At 36.7% G+C, this 19,150-nt stretch overlaps 1 protein-coding gene across 1 annotated transcript in view; it reads left to right on the forward strand.

Annotated features, from left to right (window-relative positions):
- Positions 1–18,219, forward strand: part of Senp7 (SUMO specific peptidase 7) — a 99,058-nt gene extending 80,839 nt beyond the window's left edge. The window contains exons 15-24 of the mRNA XM_051191690.1: positions 571–704; positions 2,032–2,148; positions 5,788–5,910; positions 10,086–10,178; positions 10,644–10,759; positions 11,900–11,952; positions 12,989–13,032; positions 13,657–13,725; positions 14,938–15,088; positions 17,648–18,219. Coding sequence (XP_051047647.1) covers positions 571–704; positions 2,032–2,148; positions 5,788–5,910; positions 10,086–10,178; positions 10,644–10,759; positions 11,900–11,952; positions 12,989–13,032; positions 13,657–13,725; positions 14,938–15,088; positions 17,648–17,788 — 1,041 coding nt within the window. The 3' untranslated portion in view covers positions 17,789–18,219. The remainder of the gene's footprint in view (positions 1–570; positions 705–2,031; positions 2,149–5,787; positions 5,911–10,085; positions 10,179–10,643; positions 10,760–11,899; positions 11,953–12,988; positions 13,033–13,656; positions 13,726–14,937; positions 15,089–17,647) is intronic.
- Positions 18,220–19,150: the final 931 nt, after the last annotated feature.

The raw sequence follows: 19,150 nt of genomic DNA on the forward strand, positions 1-19,150 counted from the left end.
AGGAAAATATTTCTTAAGTAGCTATCTATGTCAAACACATTTGTTCACACACACAGATATGTACATAAGTGCGTTTCAAGGCTCTTTTATTCAAAAAGCCCATAGAGACCCATAATACTGTTAGGTGAAGCAGAAAGCTTAACTATATTGCATATATAAACTTATAAATTACTTTTCATTTAATAATAGAATGTCAGTTATGGTATGAGCCAGTCTCTTTTAATTTGAAATTTTATCTTTTCCTTGTATTATCTACCTGTTCAATTATTTTGAACCACAATCTTAAATTCTTCTTTAATTGTGGAATTTGTACCTGGAAGTAGGACTTTAGATTAAATTTTAGCCCTTATATTGTATATGAAATCTTTCAATAAAAGTAATTTTTTTCATTTGATTATATATGTATAGCGGATTTAAAAGTATAGATGTTACTCGTTGATACACATTTCTTTTAGTCCGTTTTTTTTCATTTACAAATCTAGATTTTACCTGTGTTTTTTAAAACTAATGTTTGTTTTTATGTACTTATAAGAGAGTTTTCTCTCTCTCTCTTTTTTTTTTTTTTCTCAGCCCTCAAATTCAGATGCCATCAAGCCTACTTACACTTTGCTACAGAAACAAAGTAGTGGTTGCTACTCACTTTCTATTACTTCAAGCCCAGACGAAGAATGGCAAGAAGTCAGGCATACCAGGCCTGTTCAGAAGTAAGAGCTGTGTCCCATCCTCTTTGCAGCAGTGTTATAGTAGTTGCTTTTACTTATGATGTGCATTTTCAGCAGGTTACCTGTTAAAATGTTTTGAGTTTACTTTTATGCTCCTGGCTAGTGATGGAAATAATTCTGTTTATGAGGCACATATAAGTTATCATGAAAATAATAGGTGTTATTTAATTTAATTTTGTGTCGGTATGAAAAAGAGACTCACCACAATTTGGAAACATTAAAGAGCTTACTGAAAATCTTGGGATAGCAATTATGGTTTTGGAAATTGTACTTCTTATAGATGAACATATGATAAGGAAATGAATCTTCTTATTAAAATATTTTTCAGTTTAGGTACTTTGGGTGTATATTTAAGCTCTCTTTTTAAAGGTGCTGTTTGATAGATTATCTTTTATATGTTTTATGTTTGTGGCAAGACAGTGTATTCTTTCTATACACTGGCGATTACTTCTATACCTTTGAGTGTTTTTTTTTTTTTAGGAGTTGAAAGTACAGGATAAGGCAATAACTGGTTATATAGAAACTATCAAATGAGATTTAAAATTTCAGTTTTCTTGTTTAAGTACTTTGGTATCAAGATGAAATCAACAGTGGATAACACTTGGTTTCAAGACACTTTTTGGTATAAGCATTATAACTTCATTAAATTACTACATTTGCCCATCAAACAGTGCCCTAATGATTCCAAGGTTATCGCCTGGAATTCACATCTGGTTTTCTCTCTGACTTTTAAGGGGGAGTGCCAGGAGAATGCTTCTGAGCTGCCATTTGTCCTCCCGTTATGACCTGATTATTTCCTTTATGTTCTCTTCAGCTTACATTAGTTCTTCAGTACCCACCTCTGGCCACCAGAATGAATGGTTTTTGAGCACTGGCTTTCCTGAACAGGAAAGGATTCATTTTAGATCCATATTTAGAATTGCAAATTGGAGCATTGGGAAATTTTTGCTTTATTACAGCAGTTGTTGAAAGTTAAAAATTATGTAAAAGACCGTAAGGGCATTGTAACTGATCATAAGATGTGCTCTTTTTTCTAGACGTGTATTAGGCATCAGTCTTCTGTTACTAGCCCCATGGGTTAGTGGAAAGGAAAAGCTAATGGCCAATGGAACACAGGAGATTTATGAAAATGTAGCAAAGTGTATTTGGTCTTGTCTTGATATTTTTATTACTGTCTAGTAGCTGTTTTATGAGAAATCTTTTAATTAATAATATATTAATATAGCTTACATAAATATATTACATGTTTTATATATAAGTATATTTTATATAATATAGTAGGTTATATTTGAACTTTATTTTTTTAAAGGTTGATTGTTTATCCTCCACCACCTACCAAGGGGGGGTTGGGAGTAACTAATGAAGATCTGGAGTGTTTAGAAGAAGGAGAATTTCTTAACGATGTAATCATTGACTTTTACCTTAAGTAAGTACGGGAATTATCTTATTTGTTTTATAGGTTTTAAGTGCCTTTTTTCCCTCCACTTGTACTCAGGATTGAACGTAGAGGCTTGTGCATAGTAGGAAAGCTGGGAATTGAACCTAGAGCATTGTGCATAGTAGGAAAGCCTGGGGTTGAACCTAGAGCCTTGTGTATAGTAGGAAAGCTGGGAATTGAACCTACAACCTTATGCATAATAGGTAAGCACTCTGCTATTGAGCTATACCCATGCCTCAAAATAAGTGTCTTTATCTAAACTATTTTCAATTCTAGTTAAAAGTAACCTAGAAAGATTTTAGATTCAGAAAGCATTTTGCCTACCAGAATTTTACTGAGGTTGACAAATTCAGTTGCATTTTCTTACCATCTGTAGATGCTACACATCTCACATGAGTTACTGCTTGCTTTTTTTACTTAGTGTTTATGTGTTGTTTTTTTTTTTTTTTGGATGTGTACCTTTTGAACACTGTGTAGTGTGGTGAAGGAAATATTTACAAAACTCAAAACACTTTGGGGACGGAAAAGAAACAACTCTATTCAGTTGTCTTTTGTTGCTGCTCTAGAGGCCGTGGGACCTGAGGAATGAAGGTGATAAACAAGGCAGACCGCAGTCTCATGCAATAGCCAACTTTATTCAGAGCATCAGTCAGTCTATACTCTGAGGGTTAAGAATGGTCACCTTCGTAGAGGCCAGGCTGTGTACAGTCACGAGGGAAAGCCACACGTGGCAAACACGTTTTTCTAGAGAATATATAAGGGCTAGTTCAAAGTTTAGTTTAATAATAACAGCAAGCAATAATCTGAAGTAAACCCAGTCCCACCTGCTGCACATGGGAGGAACATGCAAACACATTTCAAGAACAAGTCCGTGTTTTTGGAGAAATAAGTCGCTAGGCTCGTGTTCTCTTGGAGTGTCCCCACAGCATGGTTCTTCACATGCCTCCATTCCTTGACTGCTTTCTGACTACCTTCAAGTACTCTAACAGTTAACTGTCACCTAGATGTCAGTAAAATGTTTAACTTAAAAAAAAAGTTAGCTTGTGACCCAAACAATGGGGAGCTCATGGACTCCAGTCTGACCGCTGGGAAACCAGCATAGGACCGAGCCAGACCCTCTGAAGGTGGGTGTCAGTTATGAGGCCTGGGCAGTCTATGGACCCTCTGGTAGTGGATCAGTATTTATCCCTAGTATACAAATGGACTTTGGGAGCCCACCCCACATAGAGGGATACTTTCTTAGCCTAGACACATGGGGGAGGGCCTAGGCCCTGTTCCAAATGATATGACAGATTTTGAAGACTCCTGATGGAAGGCCTCACCCTCCCTGGGCAGCAGAAAGGGCATGGGATGGGGGTTGGGAGAGGGACAGAGGAGGATGGGTGGATGAGGGAACTGGGACTGACATGACAAACAAGCTTGTTTCAAATTTAAATTTAAAAAATCATAATAAATTAGAAACATTAAAAGAAAATTTAGCTTGTTAAATAGAAAAAGCTTAAGGAATAACTATGAAAGCTCTTTAATTAAGTCCATGCAATGTAGGTGTTGGGTAGAGCCCTTTCATCCTGGCACCCAGGAGGCTAAAGAAGGAAGGCTTGTAAGTTCAAGGCCAGCCTTGGCTATATGGTACACCTCTGTCTTAATAATCCCAAACAAATCCTATCTAAAATAAAAAAACCCAAAACAATTAATTAACAGTAATAATTCCCAAAGCCTTTTTGTGAAAAGGAAATTTATTTTTACCCTTCTTTTTGCACTATACCCGTACACTAAAAATTTCTAACACTTGATTGAGGGATCTAATTTTTTAAAGATGATTTTAGACTCATTTTTATTCATAATTTTATTTTGTTCTAGTCACAAAGGCTCAGAATCTCACATTATTACATATTTATAGATATAGACTTTAAAGTCTTTAAAAATTCAACTTGTGCCATATATATATTACACATGGGAATACAATTCTAATAATTTCATGTATTTTTGTTTGGTCTGTGTAAATTATGAGTTGATACCAATTTCAGGTTTTTCTCTGTTTTGGTTTTTTTGAGGCAGGGTTTCTTTGTGTAACCCTGGCTGTCCTGTAAGTCACTCTGTAGACCAGGCTGGCCTTGAACTTAGAGATCTGCCTGCCTCTCCTTCTCCAAGTGCTGGAATTAAAGTGTACCACTGCTGCTACATGTTTTGTAGCTTTGCATGTTTGATGATTTTTACTGACAATTGAGTATTGTTGAGTTTCTATAAATATTTCAGTTTTCTAAGACACAGTTACATTATCTGGAAATAGTCTCATAGTTTCAAGACTTGTCTTAAAGATACAGCTATCTTTATCATTTGCTAAGATGAGGGCAAGAATCCGATTCCTGTTACCAAAGAGAGATTCCCCTGAGTGCTGTGTTCTGTCATGAATTGCCCAGTTTTACCTATAGGAAGAGAGGGCATTCTTCATCTGGGTGAATTCTGGCTCCCATTCCGTTTTTATTTTGGGTAAATTTTCTCTAACTTGAGTACTTCCCTAATATACCCCTATATGCCCACCAAACCCACTCACTCCCATCCCTCCATATACACACCCACGCCCATACCCACACCCCACACAGACAAGGCTACCCTGAAGATGTGAGGAGCTGCAAGCTGTCCTGAGCTCTCTGTCTCTTCCCTTTTTTCCTTTCCTGTGCTCTGATCTGTGTACTTCAGCTGCTTAGCTGTCTGACATTATTATTTTGTTTGTTTGTTTTTTTTTTTTTTTCGAGACAGGGTTTCTCTGTAGCCCCAAACTCACAGATTCACCTACCTCTGCCTCCCAAGTGCTGGGGTTAAAGGCGTGAGTCACCACAGCCTGGCTGCCTGAATTTATTAAACTATTAAAACTGAACTAGACTACCGGGAAAAGCAATTTTTTGATTATGAAAGATATAACCACTCAGTGATTGAATTGCAAAGTTTCCACTGAAGAATTTTTTTTTACTATGGAAATGTATTAGGAATGTAAGCAAGGAAGAGTCCATTTACTAAATGTTTTCTAGATTTATATATGTCATAGTCTTACTTGAATCACACTCATATGATTATTTGGTCAACATTTCCTCCTATTTTTACTTCTCTAGGTTGCAGATGCTACCCTTCTACTGTGTCTCTAGTGTAAATGTGGCACTTAATGCGTGTTAGGAGCTTGGTAAACACTTATTAAATAAGTGGACAATTTCTACTTTAAGTGGTTGTTTTGAAAGGCAAGAGATAACTAAAGCCCAAGTAATAGAAAAATGCAAGATTTCTTTGAATTTAACTGTATGTAACAGTAATTTCTAGTTCATAAAAGGTAACTGAAGAGCTGGAGAGTTGGCTCAGTGGTTAAGAGCAGTTGTCTTCTCGTCCAGAGTTCCTGAGTTCAATTCCCAGCAGCCACATAATGGCTCACAACCATCTGTAATGGGATCGAATTTTTTCTTCTGGTGTACATGAAGACAGAGCACTTATATGCACAAAGTACATGAATATATATATTTACATATACATATATACATATATACATATATATATATATATATATATATTAAAAAGGTATCTGGAGAAAATGAGGTAAAACCTAATCACAATTTACTTTGTGGGCTTGCTACTTTACAGGTATCTTCTACTGGAGAAGGCTTCAGATGAACTTGTTGAGCGAAGCCACATTTTTAGTAGCTTTTTCTATAAGTGCTTGACAAGAAAGGAAAACAATTTAACAGAAGACAATCCAGATCTCTCGTAAGTCAGTCTAATGCAATTAAGGTCTTAGAGGAATTTATTGCGTGTGTATGGGTGCATTTGTGAAGGTCGGGGTACCATTCTCTCCTTCTCCCGCGTGGGTCCTAGGGATTGAACGAAGCCATCAGGCTTGGCAGCAGGTGCCACAGACCACTGAGCCATCTGTTTAACTCTTTTAAGTTTTATTTTTTTTATTTATTTTTTATAAACAAGTCCATTTAAATGAAAACAAATTATAGACAATATTTGGAAATTTGGGCGTCGTTCTTTCCAAACTACTTCCTGCTGGTAAGGGTCGCTGTCATGGGGGATTCTAAGAAGATGCAGAAATCTGGCTGTAGTCTGCAAGGCTGCTTTGTCCAGCTGTTTTGAATGTAGGATCACCTGGTACTCTGTTTCAGGTGGTCTGGCTTGATCAAACCACATTAGTCTGGAAGGAATCCACCATTTTTCATTTTCTGTGGAAACAAAAATAGAAATCCTTTTCCCCAGTAACTTGTCCTTGAACTTAAATTTTGAAGTCAAAGCATTTTTTTATTTATTTTTATTTATTTTTAATTTATTATTTTACATGTCGATCCCAGTTCTCTTTTAAGTTTTAAGGTAAAGAAGACTCCTGTTTCCATGCTCCTAGTGAAGTGTCTTCATTGCTGTAATCCTGAGAGCAAACATATTAACACTTTTGCAGGTCACTGGTTTGTCAGCTGTGAGAACCATTTCTTATCCTTTCAGTTCAGTAAGAGGGAGGCTGGTTCTTGCAGGCTGCATCTCCAGTTGCAGGTACTAGAAGTTAAGAGAGCAAGGAATTAAAAAAAAAAAAGCCAGACATTTCCTTTCGTAGCATTTTTGCTGTGAAAATGATTACCAGAACGTATTTCCTCTGATGTATCTCTTACTGGACATGGTTGCTGGCCCTTTAGCTTCCACTTGGGGGCACTGCTGCTCTCCTTGCTGTCCACCCTAGGACTAGTGCAGAGCCCACCATGCTAATCTCTGCCTCACTGACCTTTTAAAAATGTGTACTTTTCCAGCATTATACTCTGTTATAGAGATGTAGGGCTGTGGTTTGTTTGTTTTTCTGGTTAGTTCCTTGCTGACATGCTGCTATTTTATTAAGTTAGTGTAACATAAATGAAAACCGTTCTTATTTGCACAATTTTGCTAAATTTCTCTATTCAGTACTTTTTAAACTAATTTTTTTAATTAAGAATCAAAACTATTGAGTAATGGATAAGAGTAGGCAAAAATGAAGAAGTGGTTACTATTTATTAGATAGTAGAAACTCAGTTATTGTAGCATAGACTTTCACACACCCTTGCTCCAGGACCAGCAATTTGTATTAGAATATTAGAACCCAATGAATAGATATCTGAGCCTTTTTTGTTTTTTAAACATCTGTGTTCTACCTTATTAAAAAAAATGAACATTTTTTTTTGTTCATTTCTCTTTTCCTTCATATTACAGTGCTTTTAGGTACATAGGACCCATAAAGTATATTCCCAATTCTTTGTCTACATGTATTTCTGTATATACCAGTGCCTGAAGAGGTCAGAGGAGGCCATTAGATACCCTGGAACTGGAGTTACACACAGTTGTGAGCCGCCATATGGGTGCTGGGATTTGGAACCTGGTCCTCTGAGCCATCTCTCCAGCCCCTATCCTAATTCTTTAGATGGGCTAATCAAGGATTGAATATTTAGAAAAGGACAAATGGCTAGGGAGTAGTAAGCTTGCACTTAAATACTTATTTTTAATTTTTAGTTCAACATTTTCAATGCCTTAGAAATGATGATGTTGGGCTTGGCATGGTAACTCAGCAGGTAAAGACAAGGCCCATGTCAAGGCCATGTAGTAAAAGGGTAAAACCTATTCCTGCCGGTTGTCTTCTGACTCACAGGTGCCATGGCATGCGCACCATGTGCACATGTAACCACACACACATGCACATAAATCCACAATAAAAATTTAAAAGTCAAACATTAGAAATAATGATTATGATGGTTAAATGAATATGCTTTTTAAATTTAATTCTAATATTTTTGTAAGGTAAATAATAATTTATAGTAATGTAAAATAAATGATTATTTATAATAATCTTTATTAATAGAAACTAAAGAAATTAGGTTAGTTATACATAGTTTTCAAGCTCCAAAGTTTAGTTATTTCTGTTGTTTGTAGTGGTGTAACATAATTTATGGTCTATGTTGGGACATTTATGAAAATAACAGGAGGTTCTTTTAATAGTATACACTGGATAACTAATCTATACTGAGGCTGTCTTAGACAAACTAGGATTATGATCAACTTTAAGTGACTTTATTGGCTTAGGTCTTGTATTGATGGGTAAGGACTTTTAGAATCAAAGAGAAAAATCCAGCTTGAAAAGATTTTTGATAATCAGGCTTAGGAGAAGACATACAGAAGGAAACTGTTATTGATTAATTTTTTTATTTATAATTTCTTATGCCCTGCAGTTCTATTTTGTGTATGCAGAAATTAATAATTGGGATCTTGCAAGTGACCCCCACATTATAAGATTACAGCATAGGAATTGTAATTGCCTTAAAAATGATGATACTGGGCTTGGCATGATAACTTAGTACGTAAATTGTCATACTTCAGTGTGAGGAGGGGAAAGGTAGATTCTGTTGTATTATTGCTAGGTTTGAAAAAGCTAGCTTATATTTATCTGATCATACATATAAATAATAACAATGTTACACAAATGGCATATTATAGTGTAGGGATAATGAGATAACACATAGGCATACATGCACACACATACACTCACACACACATGCCCCCTATTGATGCTTAGTTTGTGTGTATATCTTAATAATTAGTATTCACAAAAGAGTCCCTACAAAGTAGTTTTTAAAAGACATAATCTAAAAGCAATGCAACAAGAGAGAAACATTTTAGTATCAATTCATAACAAAAGGTCCAAATTGCTAGTGTTAAGCAAACTGTAGGATAAATGACATACACACTCATTACTATGCAAGTTTGCATTTTTCTGTTCTCCCTAAATGTATTTCACAACATTTACTCATCTATAGTCAACCTACCTCTTCTCAGTTTTCAGATATATTCAGCTCTTCCATATCTTCTCCTGAAATCTTTTTTAGCGCTTGTGTTTCGCAGGGAGAGCTCTATAATTATGTTGTTTTCCAATTATCTTTGTTTCCTGTGAGGTCAGAGACCATCTCCAGTGACTTATTCAGTACTTGGTGTTGTGGAATATTACTTTAACTATGTAAAGGTGTGTTGCATTTGTTTATGTTGCATTTGTTTAACTAGGCAAAGATGTATTACATTTGTTTATGCTGCATTTGTTAAACAATGTAAATATGTGCTTCCTTGCCTTCCTAAGACACCTGATTGATATAATAAAAAGCTGAAAGGCCCATAGCTAGGTAGGAGAGGGATAGGCAGGGTTGGCAGGCAGAGTAAGTAGGAGGAGGAATCTAGGCTCGAGAGGAGAGAAGGAGAGAATGAGGGAGAAAAAGAGGGAGGTCTCCAGGGCCAGCCATCAAGTAGGGGGGGGGATATGAGAAAGAGAGACAGAGAGAAGGAGAGAGAGAGAGGGGGGGGAAGGAAAAGGAAGGTAAAAGCCCTGAGGCAAAACATAGAATAGATGAAGAGAAGTTAAAAGGGAAGTGGATGAGGATCAGTAGATACACATCCTTCTCCTGTAATTGCCTTTTGTGTGAAATGAAGGTAGATGAAGTTTACATTTTAAAATTAAAACAAAACAAAGCAAAACAAAAAACTCATTTCTTCTTCTCCATTAGGTTTTAATACTTACCACAGAGAGAACACTTGTGTAATTTCCTTAAGGTTTGGCGATACTTTACATAGTCCTTAAGTGGAACAAAGCAGAAAGGGTTAGGTTTGAGGGTGTTTGTGCTCAGCTGCTCTGGAATTTACAAAGCATTTGGCAATGTGCTGCCTTTATCGTTCATTCCACTAGTATTCATGGTAATTAGATGGAAGAGAATCAAAAGTTTCTGCTGCATTAAATTATATACTTTGAAGATGGAGGTTTACTAAACTTCGTATTTTCAGTGTAAAAGATGACTTTTAATTCCATAACTTAAGGACTTTGACACTTTTAGTTCTATGACTTCAATTACAACTTTTAAAATAAATCTACATGTCTTTCATATTCCCAGGATGGCTCAGAGAAGACATAAAAGAGTCAGAACATGGACTCGTCACATAAACATTTTTAATAAAGACTACATCTTTGTACCTGTAAATGAGTCGTGAGTATTTTTGATTGAGAAAATATTTGAGGTATAATCAATAAAAATTATGGGCATATAAGACAGATTTCTCCAATGTTGTAATAACCAAAGCAACTGATTTTTTGTTTTAAGAAATATTTTATAAACTAAAACTATCAGAAGAGAATACATTCCTTAAGTTATAATACAAAAAAGTAATGTTATTAGTCTGTTTATTAATAGAGATCTTGAAAAGAAAGCACTGAATGTATGCAGGTCAGTAACATATGCATTATTCAGACAGTTATCACAAACATTTATCTATGGCCTTGGTAAATGGTGGCTATTGGTGTGGAGTGTGTGCTCCATCTTACATGAGATGCTGTAGTGGATGTCTTCATAGTGAGAAGTTTGTCATATCCACTGTCACAGATGCAGCTTTAGAAGACTCTCTTACATTGTATAGGTTTGGCGTGTTATTAAGATTACAGTTCTTTTCAACAGGTCTCACTGGTATCTCGCCGTCATTTGTTTTCCGTGGTTAGAAGAAGCTGTGTATGAAGATTTTCCACAAACCATGTCCCAGGACCAGCAATCTCAACATGACAACAAAACAGCAGGTGACAGAAATTATTAATAATTATCACAATGATAAGCAGGTTAAGGGAAACAATATGAAGTTAACAGCTCACCTATTTGTTATTAAACTTATTAAAAGGAATACAAAAGTTTTGAAATTCTCACGACACCCAGCATTATACAAAATGTAATTCCAAAGTCATACTGCTGATGCTAAGTTTTATTGTAGCATTTTAAGAGAATGTTAGCCTTGCTAACATGACTCAGAATTCATGGTATGCTTCTTCATGCATAGCTTTAAGTCTCTAATTTAATACTTCTCATACAGAAGTAATTCAGAGGCAACACAGTAGCTCATATTTCTTCTATAATTTTCTTGGGACATCAAATTTTAAGTTAGCAAATGAGCCCATTTGAGAAATCGATAAAAAAATTGTTTTGTAACTGTAACCTAAATAGCAAGGAAAGTTGGTAGTAGCTTTCCTCACTCATGGTGTCCAGAATCTGGGGAGGGGATGGGGAAAAACCGGGGATACCTGTTTATTTTCTATCCTTTCTGAGCCCTTTGAGCTTCAGAAGCTTGAGAACCATGGCATGAGGTGTTAACTACTCCCCACATTAACACATTCATCTTTATTAGTTTGCTGGTTTTGAAGATATGGGTCTCAGTTAGAAGGCCTGGGCAGTCTAAGAGACCTCTGACAGTGGAACCAGGATGTATCTCTGGTGCACAAAAGGACTTTTGGAGGGATACTCCCTTAACCTAGAGGCAGGAGGGAGGGTCTAGTCCCTACTCCAAATGACTTGACAGATTTTGTTGATCCCTCCTGGAAGGCATCACCCTCCCTGTGGAATGGGGGGGGGATGGGAGGGTGGTCAGGGGGCATGGGAGGGTGGAAGAGAGAGAGGGAGACAGGACAGAGAAGGAACTGGGAAGATATGTAAAATAAGGAAAAAAAAATACCCCTTTGGTAGGAAATGGGCCCAGCCAATTTGTATTTCAGGTTTTGGTTCTGAGGTTTCTTCTATATTATATGATAACAGCCAACCCTTAACCAGTTTTATCCATTGACTAAGTTTTTTTTTTTTTTTAATTAGTTCTGTAGATACCTCTTGAAGTTCAGATTATCTAAATTATCTGTTAACACAATAAAGACTCACAGTGACTTCTTTGTTGTTAGACAATGACCCACGAACCACTTCCACAGCATCCACGAGTGCAGAGGATTCCCAAGTAAGTGTGTTCTGTCCAGATGTGGAGAAGGGAACTCTTAACAATGACAATGTTAACTATAAATAGGGCCTGCCTAAGCGGATGGAGATGGGTATTAGACTCCTAATTAAATTGTGCTCCTTTCTGAGTATTTCAACAATTTTTGGGAAAGAACATGAAGCTACCACTCTTTCTGATATATTTAGTTTGTGTCAACTTCCTCTCTTAGAGATTCATGGTGTGCTTTAGAAAAATAATGGCACTAAGATGGTCTTAGGAATCAGCTTGATCTACTCTCCCAGGAATTTATGAATAAAACCATTGTAGCAAAGCTCACAATTGCTAGTGCTTTCCCTCTCAACATAGATAAATACCTGTCTCAGATCAAGTGCACATTGAAACTGTGTCAGTTAGGAGGCCTGGGCAACCTGTGGGGCCTCTGGTCGTGGATCAGTATTGGTCCCTAGTATACGAATGGACTTTGGGAGCCCATTCTCTATGGAGGGATACTCTCTCAGCCTAGACACACAGGGGAGGGCCCCAAATGATGTGACAGACTTTGGTGATCCCCCATGGGAGGCCTCACCCTCCCTGAGGATGGGGGAGGGTTAGTAGGGGGGGGAATGAGAGGGCAGGAGGGAAAGGGAACTGGGATTGGTATGTAAAATAAGATTGTGTTTAATTTAAATAAAAATAAAAAAAAACTATTTCTTGTGCTTCAAAGGAAGAAACATGTCTCTACAGCCTCAATTGAGTTGTAGAAAATGTGCAGACACAAATTCCCTTATTTGTCTTTACGATAATAAAATGAATAAAGATAAAAATTTATGGTATTGCATAGGCCAGGTTAAAGCATCTCCATGACTGCAGTGTGAAAGTGTTATCAGTCAGTGAGTTTTGGAAAATGCAGTTAGTTTGATTTATTTTGAAGCTAACTGAAGAAAAATATTTTACTTGAAAGTTTAATTTCAGTATTTGAAACACTTTAAGGAATAAGTGGCTACTAATGTATTTAAACTAGCTTAAATTGCAAAGACAAAAATTCATGTTATTTCAGAGTACCGAGGTGAATATGTCAGTACCAAAGAAAATGTGTAAAAGGTAAGTACATATGATGATGATGATGATGATAATAATAATGTAAAGGCTTGAAAATTATATATGTATTGTTCAATATTGATTTATTTTATGTGTATGAATGTTTTGCCTGCATGTGTAGAGTGTACCCCATGTGTGCCTGGTGTCATTGCAGAAGTCAGAAGAGGGTGTTGGATTCCCTGGAACTGGAGTTATAGACAGTTGTGAGCTGCCATCTGGATGCTGGGAACTGAGCCTATATCTTCTGCAAGAACAAGTGCTCTGAGCCAAAGAGACATTTCTTCAGTCCTCAATTTTGTTTATTTAGTGTGTGTGTGTGTGTGTGTGTGTGTGTGTATGTATGTGTGTGTGCATGTGTATATGTTTGTATGTGTGTATATGTGTGCATGTTTGTGTGGCATGTATATGTTTGTGTGTGTGTGTGTGTGTGTGTGTGTGTGTGTGTGTGTGTATAGGTTTGAAGGCAGCTTTTGGTGGTTCTCTACTGAAGTCAGGTCATGAGACTTATCAGGGAATTACTTGATAAACTATTTCACAAGCCCTGGTTGTTTTCTTTGTTTCTTTGTACTTTGGTATTCATCTTTATTTAAGTCTGTACATCTTGATTTCTTCCTTTGTGTTTTAAAGGCCGTGTATTCTCATACTAGACTCCTTGAAAGCTGCTTCTATACAAAATACAGTTCAGAATTTGCGAGAGTAAGTAATGACAGTTTTCACATTCAGTCTATTATCTAAAACCTCAGCACTTCTGAAACAACTGCAAGTATTACTAGAAACAGTCCTGGAGAAGTGGGGTTGGGTAGCATAACATTAGCACTCAGAGAAGGTGTTGCAGCCAAACAGGCAAGAGGGCCATAAATTCAATGTTGGCTTCGATGGACAGTGGACTATAACAGTGAGAGTCTGGCTACCATGAAACGAGAGATTTATGACACCATGTTAGTAATCTTTTTGTTGTTGTTTTTGTTTGTTTTTTTGAGGCAGGGCTTCTATGTATTGCTTTGAAGCCTGTCTGGGACTCTGTAGACCAGGTTGGCCTCAAACTCACAGAGATTCACCTGCCTCTGCTTCCTCAGTGCTGGGATTAAAAGTGTGCATCACCACTTCCTGGCAGTAATTATGTTTTTAACATGAACTTAAATGAACCCGAAAATCTGGTTGCCAACAACATTCTCTACTATGTGTTAATAGTGAAGGATATACATTTGTCAAGGGTAAATTCAAAATTTTTATTTGTAATCAAACAAAACCATAATGTTATACAACATTGCAGATATTAGTGATTATCAAAAATAAAACCTGAAAAGAAAGTAGAAACCTGTAAATTTCTGTTTGTGAATGTCTGTGTGTATTTGGAGAGAGAAAGAGAAAGAGGATCGTTTTATAAAAAACTTTAGAACCTTGCAGATAGGTTGTGGGATGGTGGCACACTTGTGCCTAGGCCAAGGTGTGGAGGTCAGAAGACTGCTTGTGGGATTGGTTGACTCTTTCCACCATGTGGGTCCTGGGGATCTAACCCAGGTTGTGAGGCTTCTCAGCCAGAAACTTTGATAGAAAGTGCCTTTACCAGTTGGCGCTATCGAGGAATTTTCAAATTTAATATAGAGGCTGCAAACAAACACATTTTAAAGGCCACTTCAGCTTACTTCATAATATAAATAATTTTGTGTTATCTGAATTGTGAACATTAAGTTGTTAAAAAACTAGGTTTTAGTTGAAATCACATGACTTTCTTCACAGTGGCATTTGTGAGGGCTCATGAGTCACAATTATATTGTTGAAATTGTGTCTTTAGAATTTAATTTGAAGCAACAGCTTTTGTAAAGGAGATGTTTCCTCCCCTTGTAGAAAGTGTTGCAGACTGACCCAGGTTTCCACTCAAGCCACTTTACTTATTGATTATTTCAGGTATTTAGAGGTTGAGTGGGAAGTTAAGCGAAAAACTCACCGTGAATTCAGTAAAACCAACATGGTAGACCTGTGTCCTAAAGTCCCGAAGCAGGATAATAGCAGTGACTGCGGAGTCTATCTACTGCAGTATGTGGAAAGCTTCTTTCAGGTATGTGCACATGCAGCTGCCTCTTGTAATTAAGAGTTACCATTCTCTGGCTATGAAGAGGCAGGGAAATGTGGGCAAGAACATACAGAATGGAGGCCACACATGACCTAGATAGGGAATCTGAGAAGTTTACAATTATCTGGTTATTATATTAAACCACATAAAGCTGTAGATGAACAAAATGGGAGAAGATGTGAAATACAGAAAATATCAAATGAACATTCTAGAGTTGAAAACATACAACAGTCTATTAAGAACTTTTTATAGGGATTAGAGAAATTTTATTTTCATCTTCAAATCTTTAATAATTTCTCAAGGTATATTATGACATTATCTCCATTACAAATGAAAGTTTAGAACTTCACAGTTGTTATTTATTTCCCAAAATTGCCAAAAATAAAAGATATATAATAATTAACCAGTTAAGGAATAAGAATAAGACCAAGCTTTGGTGAGAAGGTTTGGATATTACTGTTGAGGATGGACTTTTAAAGGCTGGGCATGATATTCAATGGTGGTAACTTATCACGTATGGGCTAGCTTAAGTATTGAGGCATAGCATCATATCCGTGTTATTACTGTTTATTTCTGTGCTTTTAGAGTGCTACTTTTATTGTCATGTTCATTTCTTTCATGCATTACCAATCTTAACTACTCTATGTAGATTGTGAAATAAGTTATCTCCCAGTAGTAATTATTTTTATGTGTATGATACAGTATTTTATAGACAAACACACACACACACAATCTTTTTCTTTGTTTTATTATATGGAGTTCTTAATGTGGGGGTACATGTGTGTATGCCTGTGTGATTAGGTGGCTGAGCCAAGAGGATGAGAAAATAGAGAAACTCTCACTGAAAAGGATAACATCCTCATTTAGGTGGGATGCGGGGCTTCCTAGCCTTTGACATAAGTCTTTTGCAGCATGACGACACTATCCTGTGTGTGGTGCTGCATTCATAGCTATCCTGGGGTGCACATGACCTCAGGGATGCAGGTTGGCCGCACACCAGATACAGCAGAAGAATAGCGGAGTTAGAGAACTTGGAATGTAAAGTGTCCAGAGGGAGTTCTGGAGTGAGAATGTAAAGAGACGAGTGCAATAAGATGAAGGTCTCATTTTCATATAATTGGAGTCTCAGAAGGCTTAGTGAAGGAGCAAGTAGGGCAGATAAAATGCTAAAGAAAATTTTCCAAATGCAAAAATGCCAGTTTACTTAAGAAGCTCAGGGCATCATAGGGGAGGAAACAATTAGAAGCATGGCTCTTATTTTCTAATTCATAGGGACTTTATTGGAATGTAGCAACATTAAAGGCAGGTCTTTAAGTGGTGGGGATTGTGGCCTTTTCAGCAGATCCTTTAGTTCACAGTATGTATCACTTAGGAAGATACCTTTTGACCACAAGTCTCTTTAGAGAATTCTCTTCTACAGTTAGGACTTTACCTTGTCTGTAATATTGGGAGGAAGACCGTGCACAGTGAAAGATGTTGCATATTATAGAAATTATCATGTAACTGTTAATTAGTCCCCCTGGTATTCCACATTGGAATTTCATTACGTGGTGACAGCTGGTCCTCTAGTTTTGTTTCCAAGCAGAGTTTGGTTTAAGGTTTAGAATATCCAGCAGGTCTTGTTAGTGATATATTCTTCCTTTGTTACATACTTGCAATTTCAGGTAGCCTCAGTCAACAGACTATATGTTAAATACAGAATCACCATGTAGAATTAGAAGCTAAAAATTCTAAATCTGTGTCTTGTAGATTTGTGTACTAATATAGCATTGACCAGGTTAAAAACAGAGGCTTGAGGGACCACTGAGTTTCCCTAAAGAAAACAAAGCGAATTCCAGTAAAAATACCAAGCAGTAAATAACCAAGTAGGCACTGGCCCTTAGTGAGTCTATCTGAAGATTACAGTCAGCCCACGCTCTCACTCTGTCTTCTCCAAGGTGTAAGGTTACATTAGCCTTCTAACAGTTTCTTCAAATTAATAAACACCAGGCAAGGGTACCCTTCCTTAGCAACTAAAAACAAGTTAAATGCAAGGAGAAATAACTTCATAGTTGCAACAACTTTGCCATTAAATTAATACCATGGAAACATAGCTGTCTGGAAGTTGTGTCTTACAATAAAAGATGACTTTTAATGGGATTCTCCATGTTTACAATTCTGGAAATCTTAATCACCAGGGTTTTCTCCATGATAGTTTAATAATATTAACATGTGTTCACAGCAATCTGACTTCTGAGGTCTGCTGAGTCAGTCTTTACCAATTATAACCATGCTGACATGCAAGTAACAGAGTAGACTATTTACTTTTAACATTCAAAAGTTAGCAGTTTAATGAAAATGTTCTAAAATTGATTTTGGCCATGGTTACCCTGTTGAGAAACTGAAAACTAATTGTGTGCTTTATGTGAGTGCTGTGGTATGCTGTGCAACAAGCCGGTGATTTCTGAGAGGTATCATTTTTCTCTTCCTACAAACCTGAGATTAAAAAATAAAGCATGAAATGATGATGTCACATTGACAGCATTCTTTCTTTTCTCTTATTAGGACCCCATTGTTAACTTTGAACTCCCAATTCACTTGGAGAAATGGTTTCCTCGCCATGTAATAAAGACCAAGCGGGAAGACATCCGAGAGCTCATTTTGAAGCTTCATTTACAGCAACAGCAGGGCAGCAGTAGCAGCTAATCTGTGCAGACATGGCGCATGCTCTCTAAGCTTACTGGAAAGCCGCTTACCAGCATTTGTGTCAGCTTACGGAGAAGGAAGTAACTTGCCGTAGTTCATATATTGTTGAAATGTATGTGGTATCTTGTTTGAGTTGCTGGGCTCTCACAGCTGAAGGTGTCATGGAAGCACTTATAGAAATTAAAGTTTCATAAGTATATTTTTATGATTAAATATGCTTGGATTATGCAAAAGCGTATGTAATGTGGGAATGTTTTCGTAAGTAATGAAGCTCTGTGACCTGTACTTCCACATGACTGGGTGCTGATGGGAGTTGGGTTCTCCCTGGTGCCAGCCCCAGGACTTGTCAGATTTGTTGACGAGTCACATCGTATTGTAATTCTATCCTTTGCAGCTCAAGCATGCAGTATGAATACTGTGTATTTTTTTTTTTTTTAAAAAAAGGACTTAGTATCAAGGCTTCAGAAAATGCCATTCAAGGCATCCCTTCTGTATAGTGTGAAAAAAAAAATACCATTAGATAAAACTTTACCCTTTCAAAGTGCAGCTTATTATTCTCAATTGCTAAACGCAGTCTCCCTGCCCTACTCAGTGCCGTCAATAGAGGTCGGAGAGATGAGTTTATTCAGAGAAAACGTGGAACAAATTTTATGTACCAAATAAGTTTAAAAAAATTATGTAGCTAAGCTTTGTTAATTTGATGTATAGCTATATAAATATTCATTCCTCCATTACCCCAAAATGTGTGTACACAGTGTCTAGAAGAGATAAAATTAGTGTCCTCATAATTTTAACAAAGAGAATACCTTTAAACTTCTATTTATTATTTAGAACCAGATATGTTATTTTATAGTCTGGTTGCCCATTATTCATCTGCAAAACCAGATTTCTCATTTCTTTTATATTCTTAAGTTATAGTTTTTAAAGATGTGTGATCCCCAGGGATCTCAGCACTTAATATTTTATTAAATATTCAGGTGACAGTTCTGTTGAATTTGTGTGATGATGGTGGTATTATCTATTAACCATTTTAGAATCTTATGCTATCAAAAATATTTTGAGGGGGACATGATCATACTGTTTTCTCAGATAATGGATTTTAGAATATTAGTTTAAACATCTCTTGCTGTTACAGTTTATAACTGTTAGACTGTTATAACAATTATACCATGTGTAAAGCATTTGAAACAAAGGCAATTTAAGATAAAACTAAGCAACCTGAAGGTTTTATGTCAAAATCAAGTGACAGGAATTGTGGGTTAGCCTTAGGCCCTCAGCTTCTGTTGATCTTGTCTCTCTCTCTCTCTGCACTGGTCAAGATACATGGGTTTTGGAGATTTCACATGAAAGTGCATATTTCAT

This window comes from Phodopus roborovskii, unplaced genomic scaffold (genome assembly GCF_943737965.1).
Source record: "Phodopus roborovskii unplaced genomic scaffold, PHOROB, whole genome shotgun sequence".
In the NCBI taxonomy this organism is placed as follows: domain Eukaryota; kingdom Metazoa; phylum Chordata; class Mammalia; order Rodentia; family Cricetidae; genus Phodopus; species Phodopus roborovskii.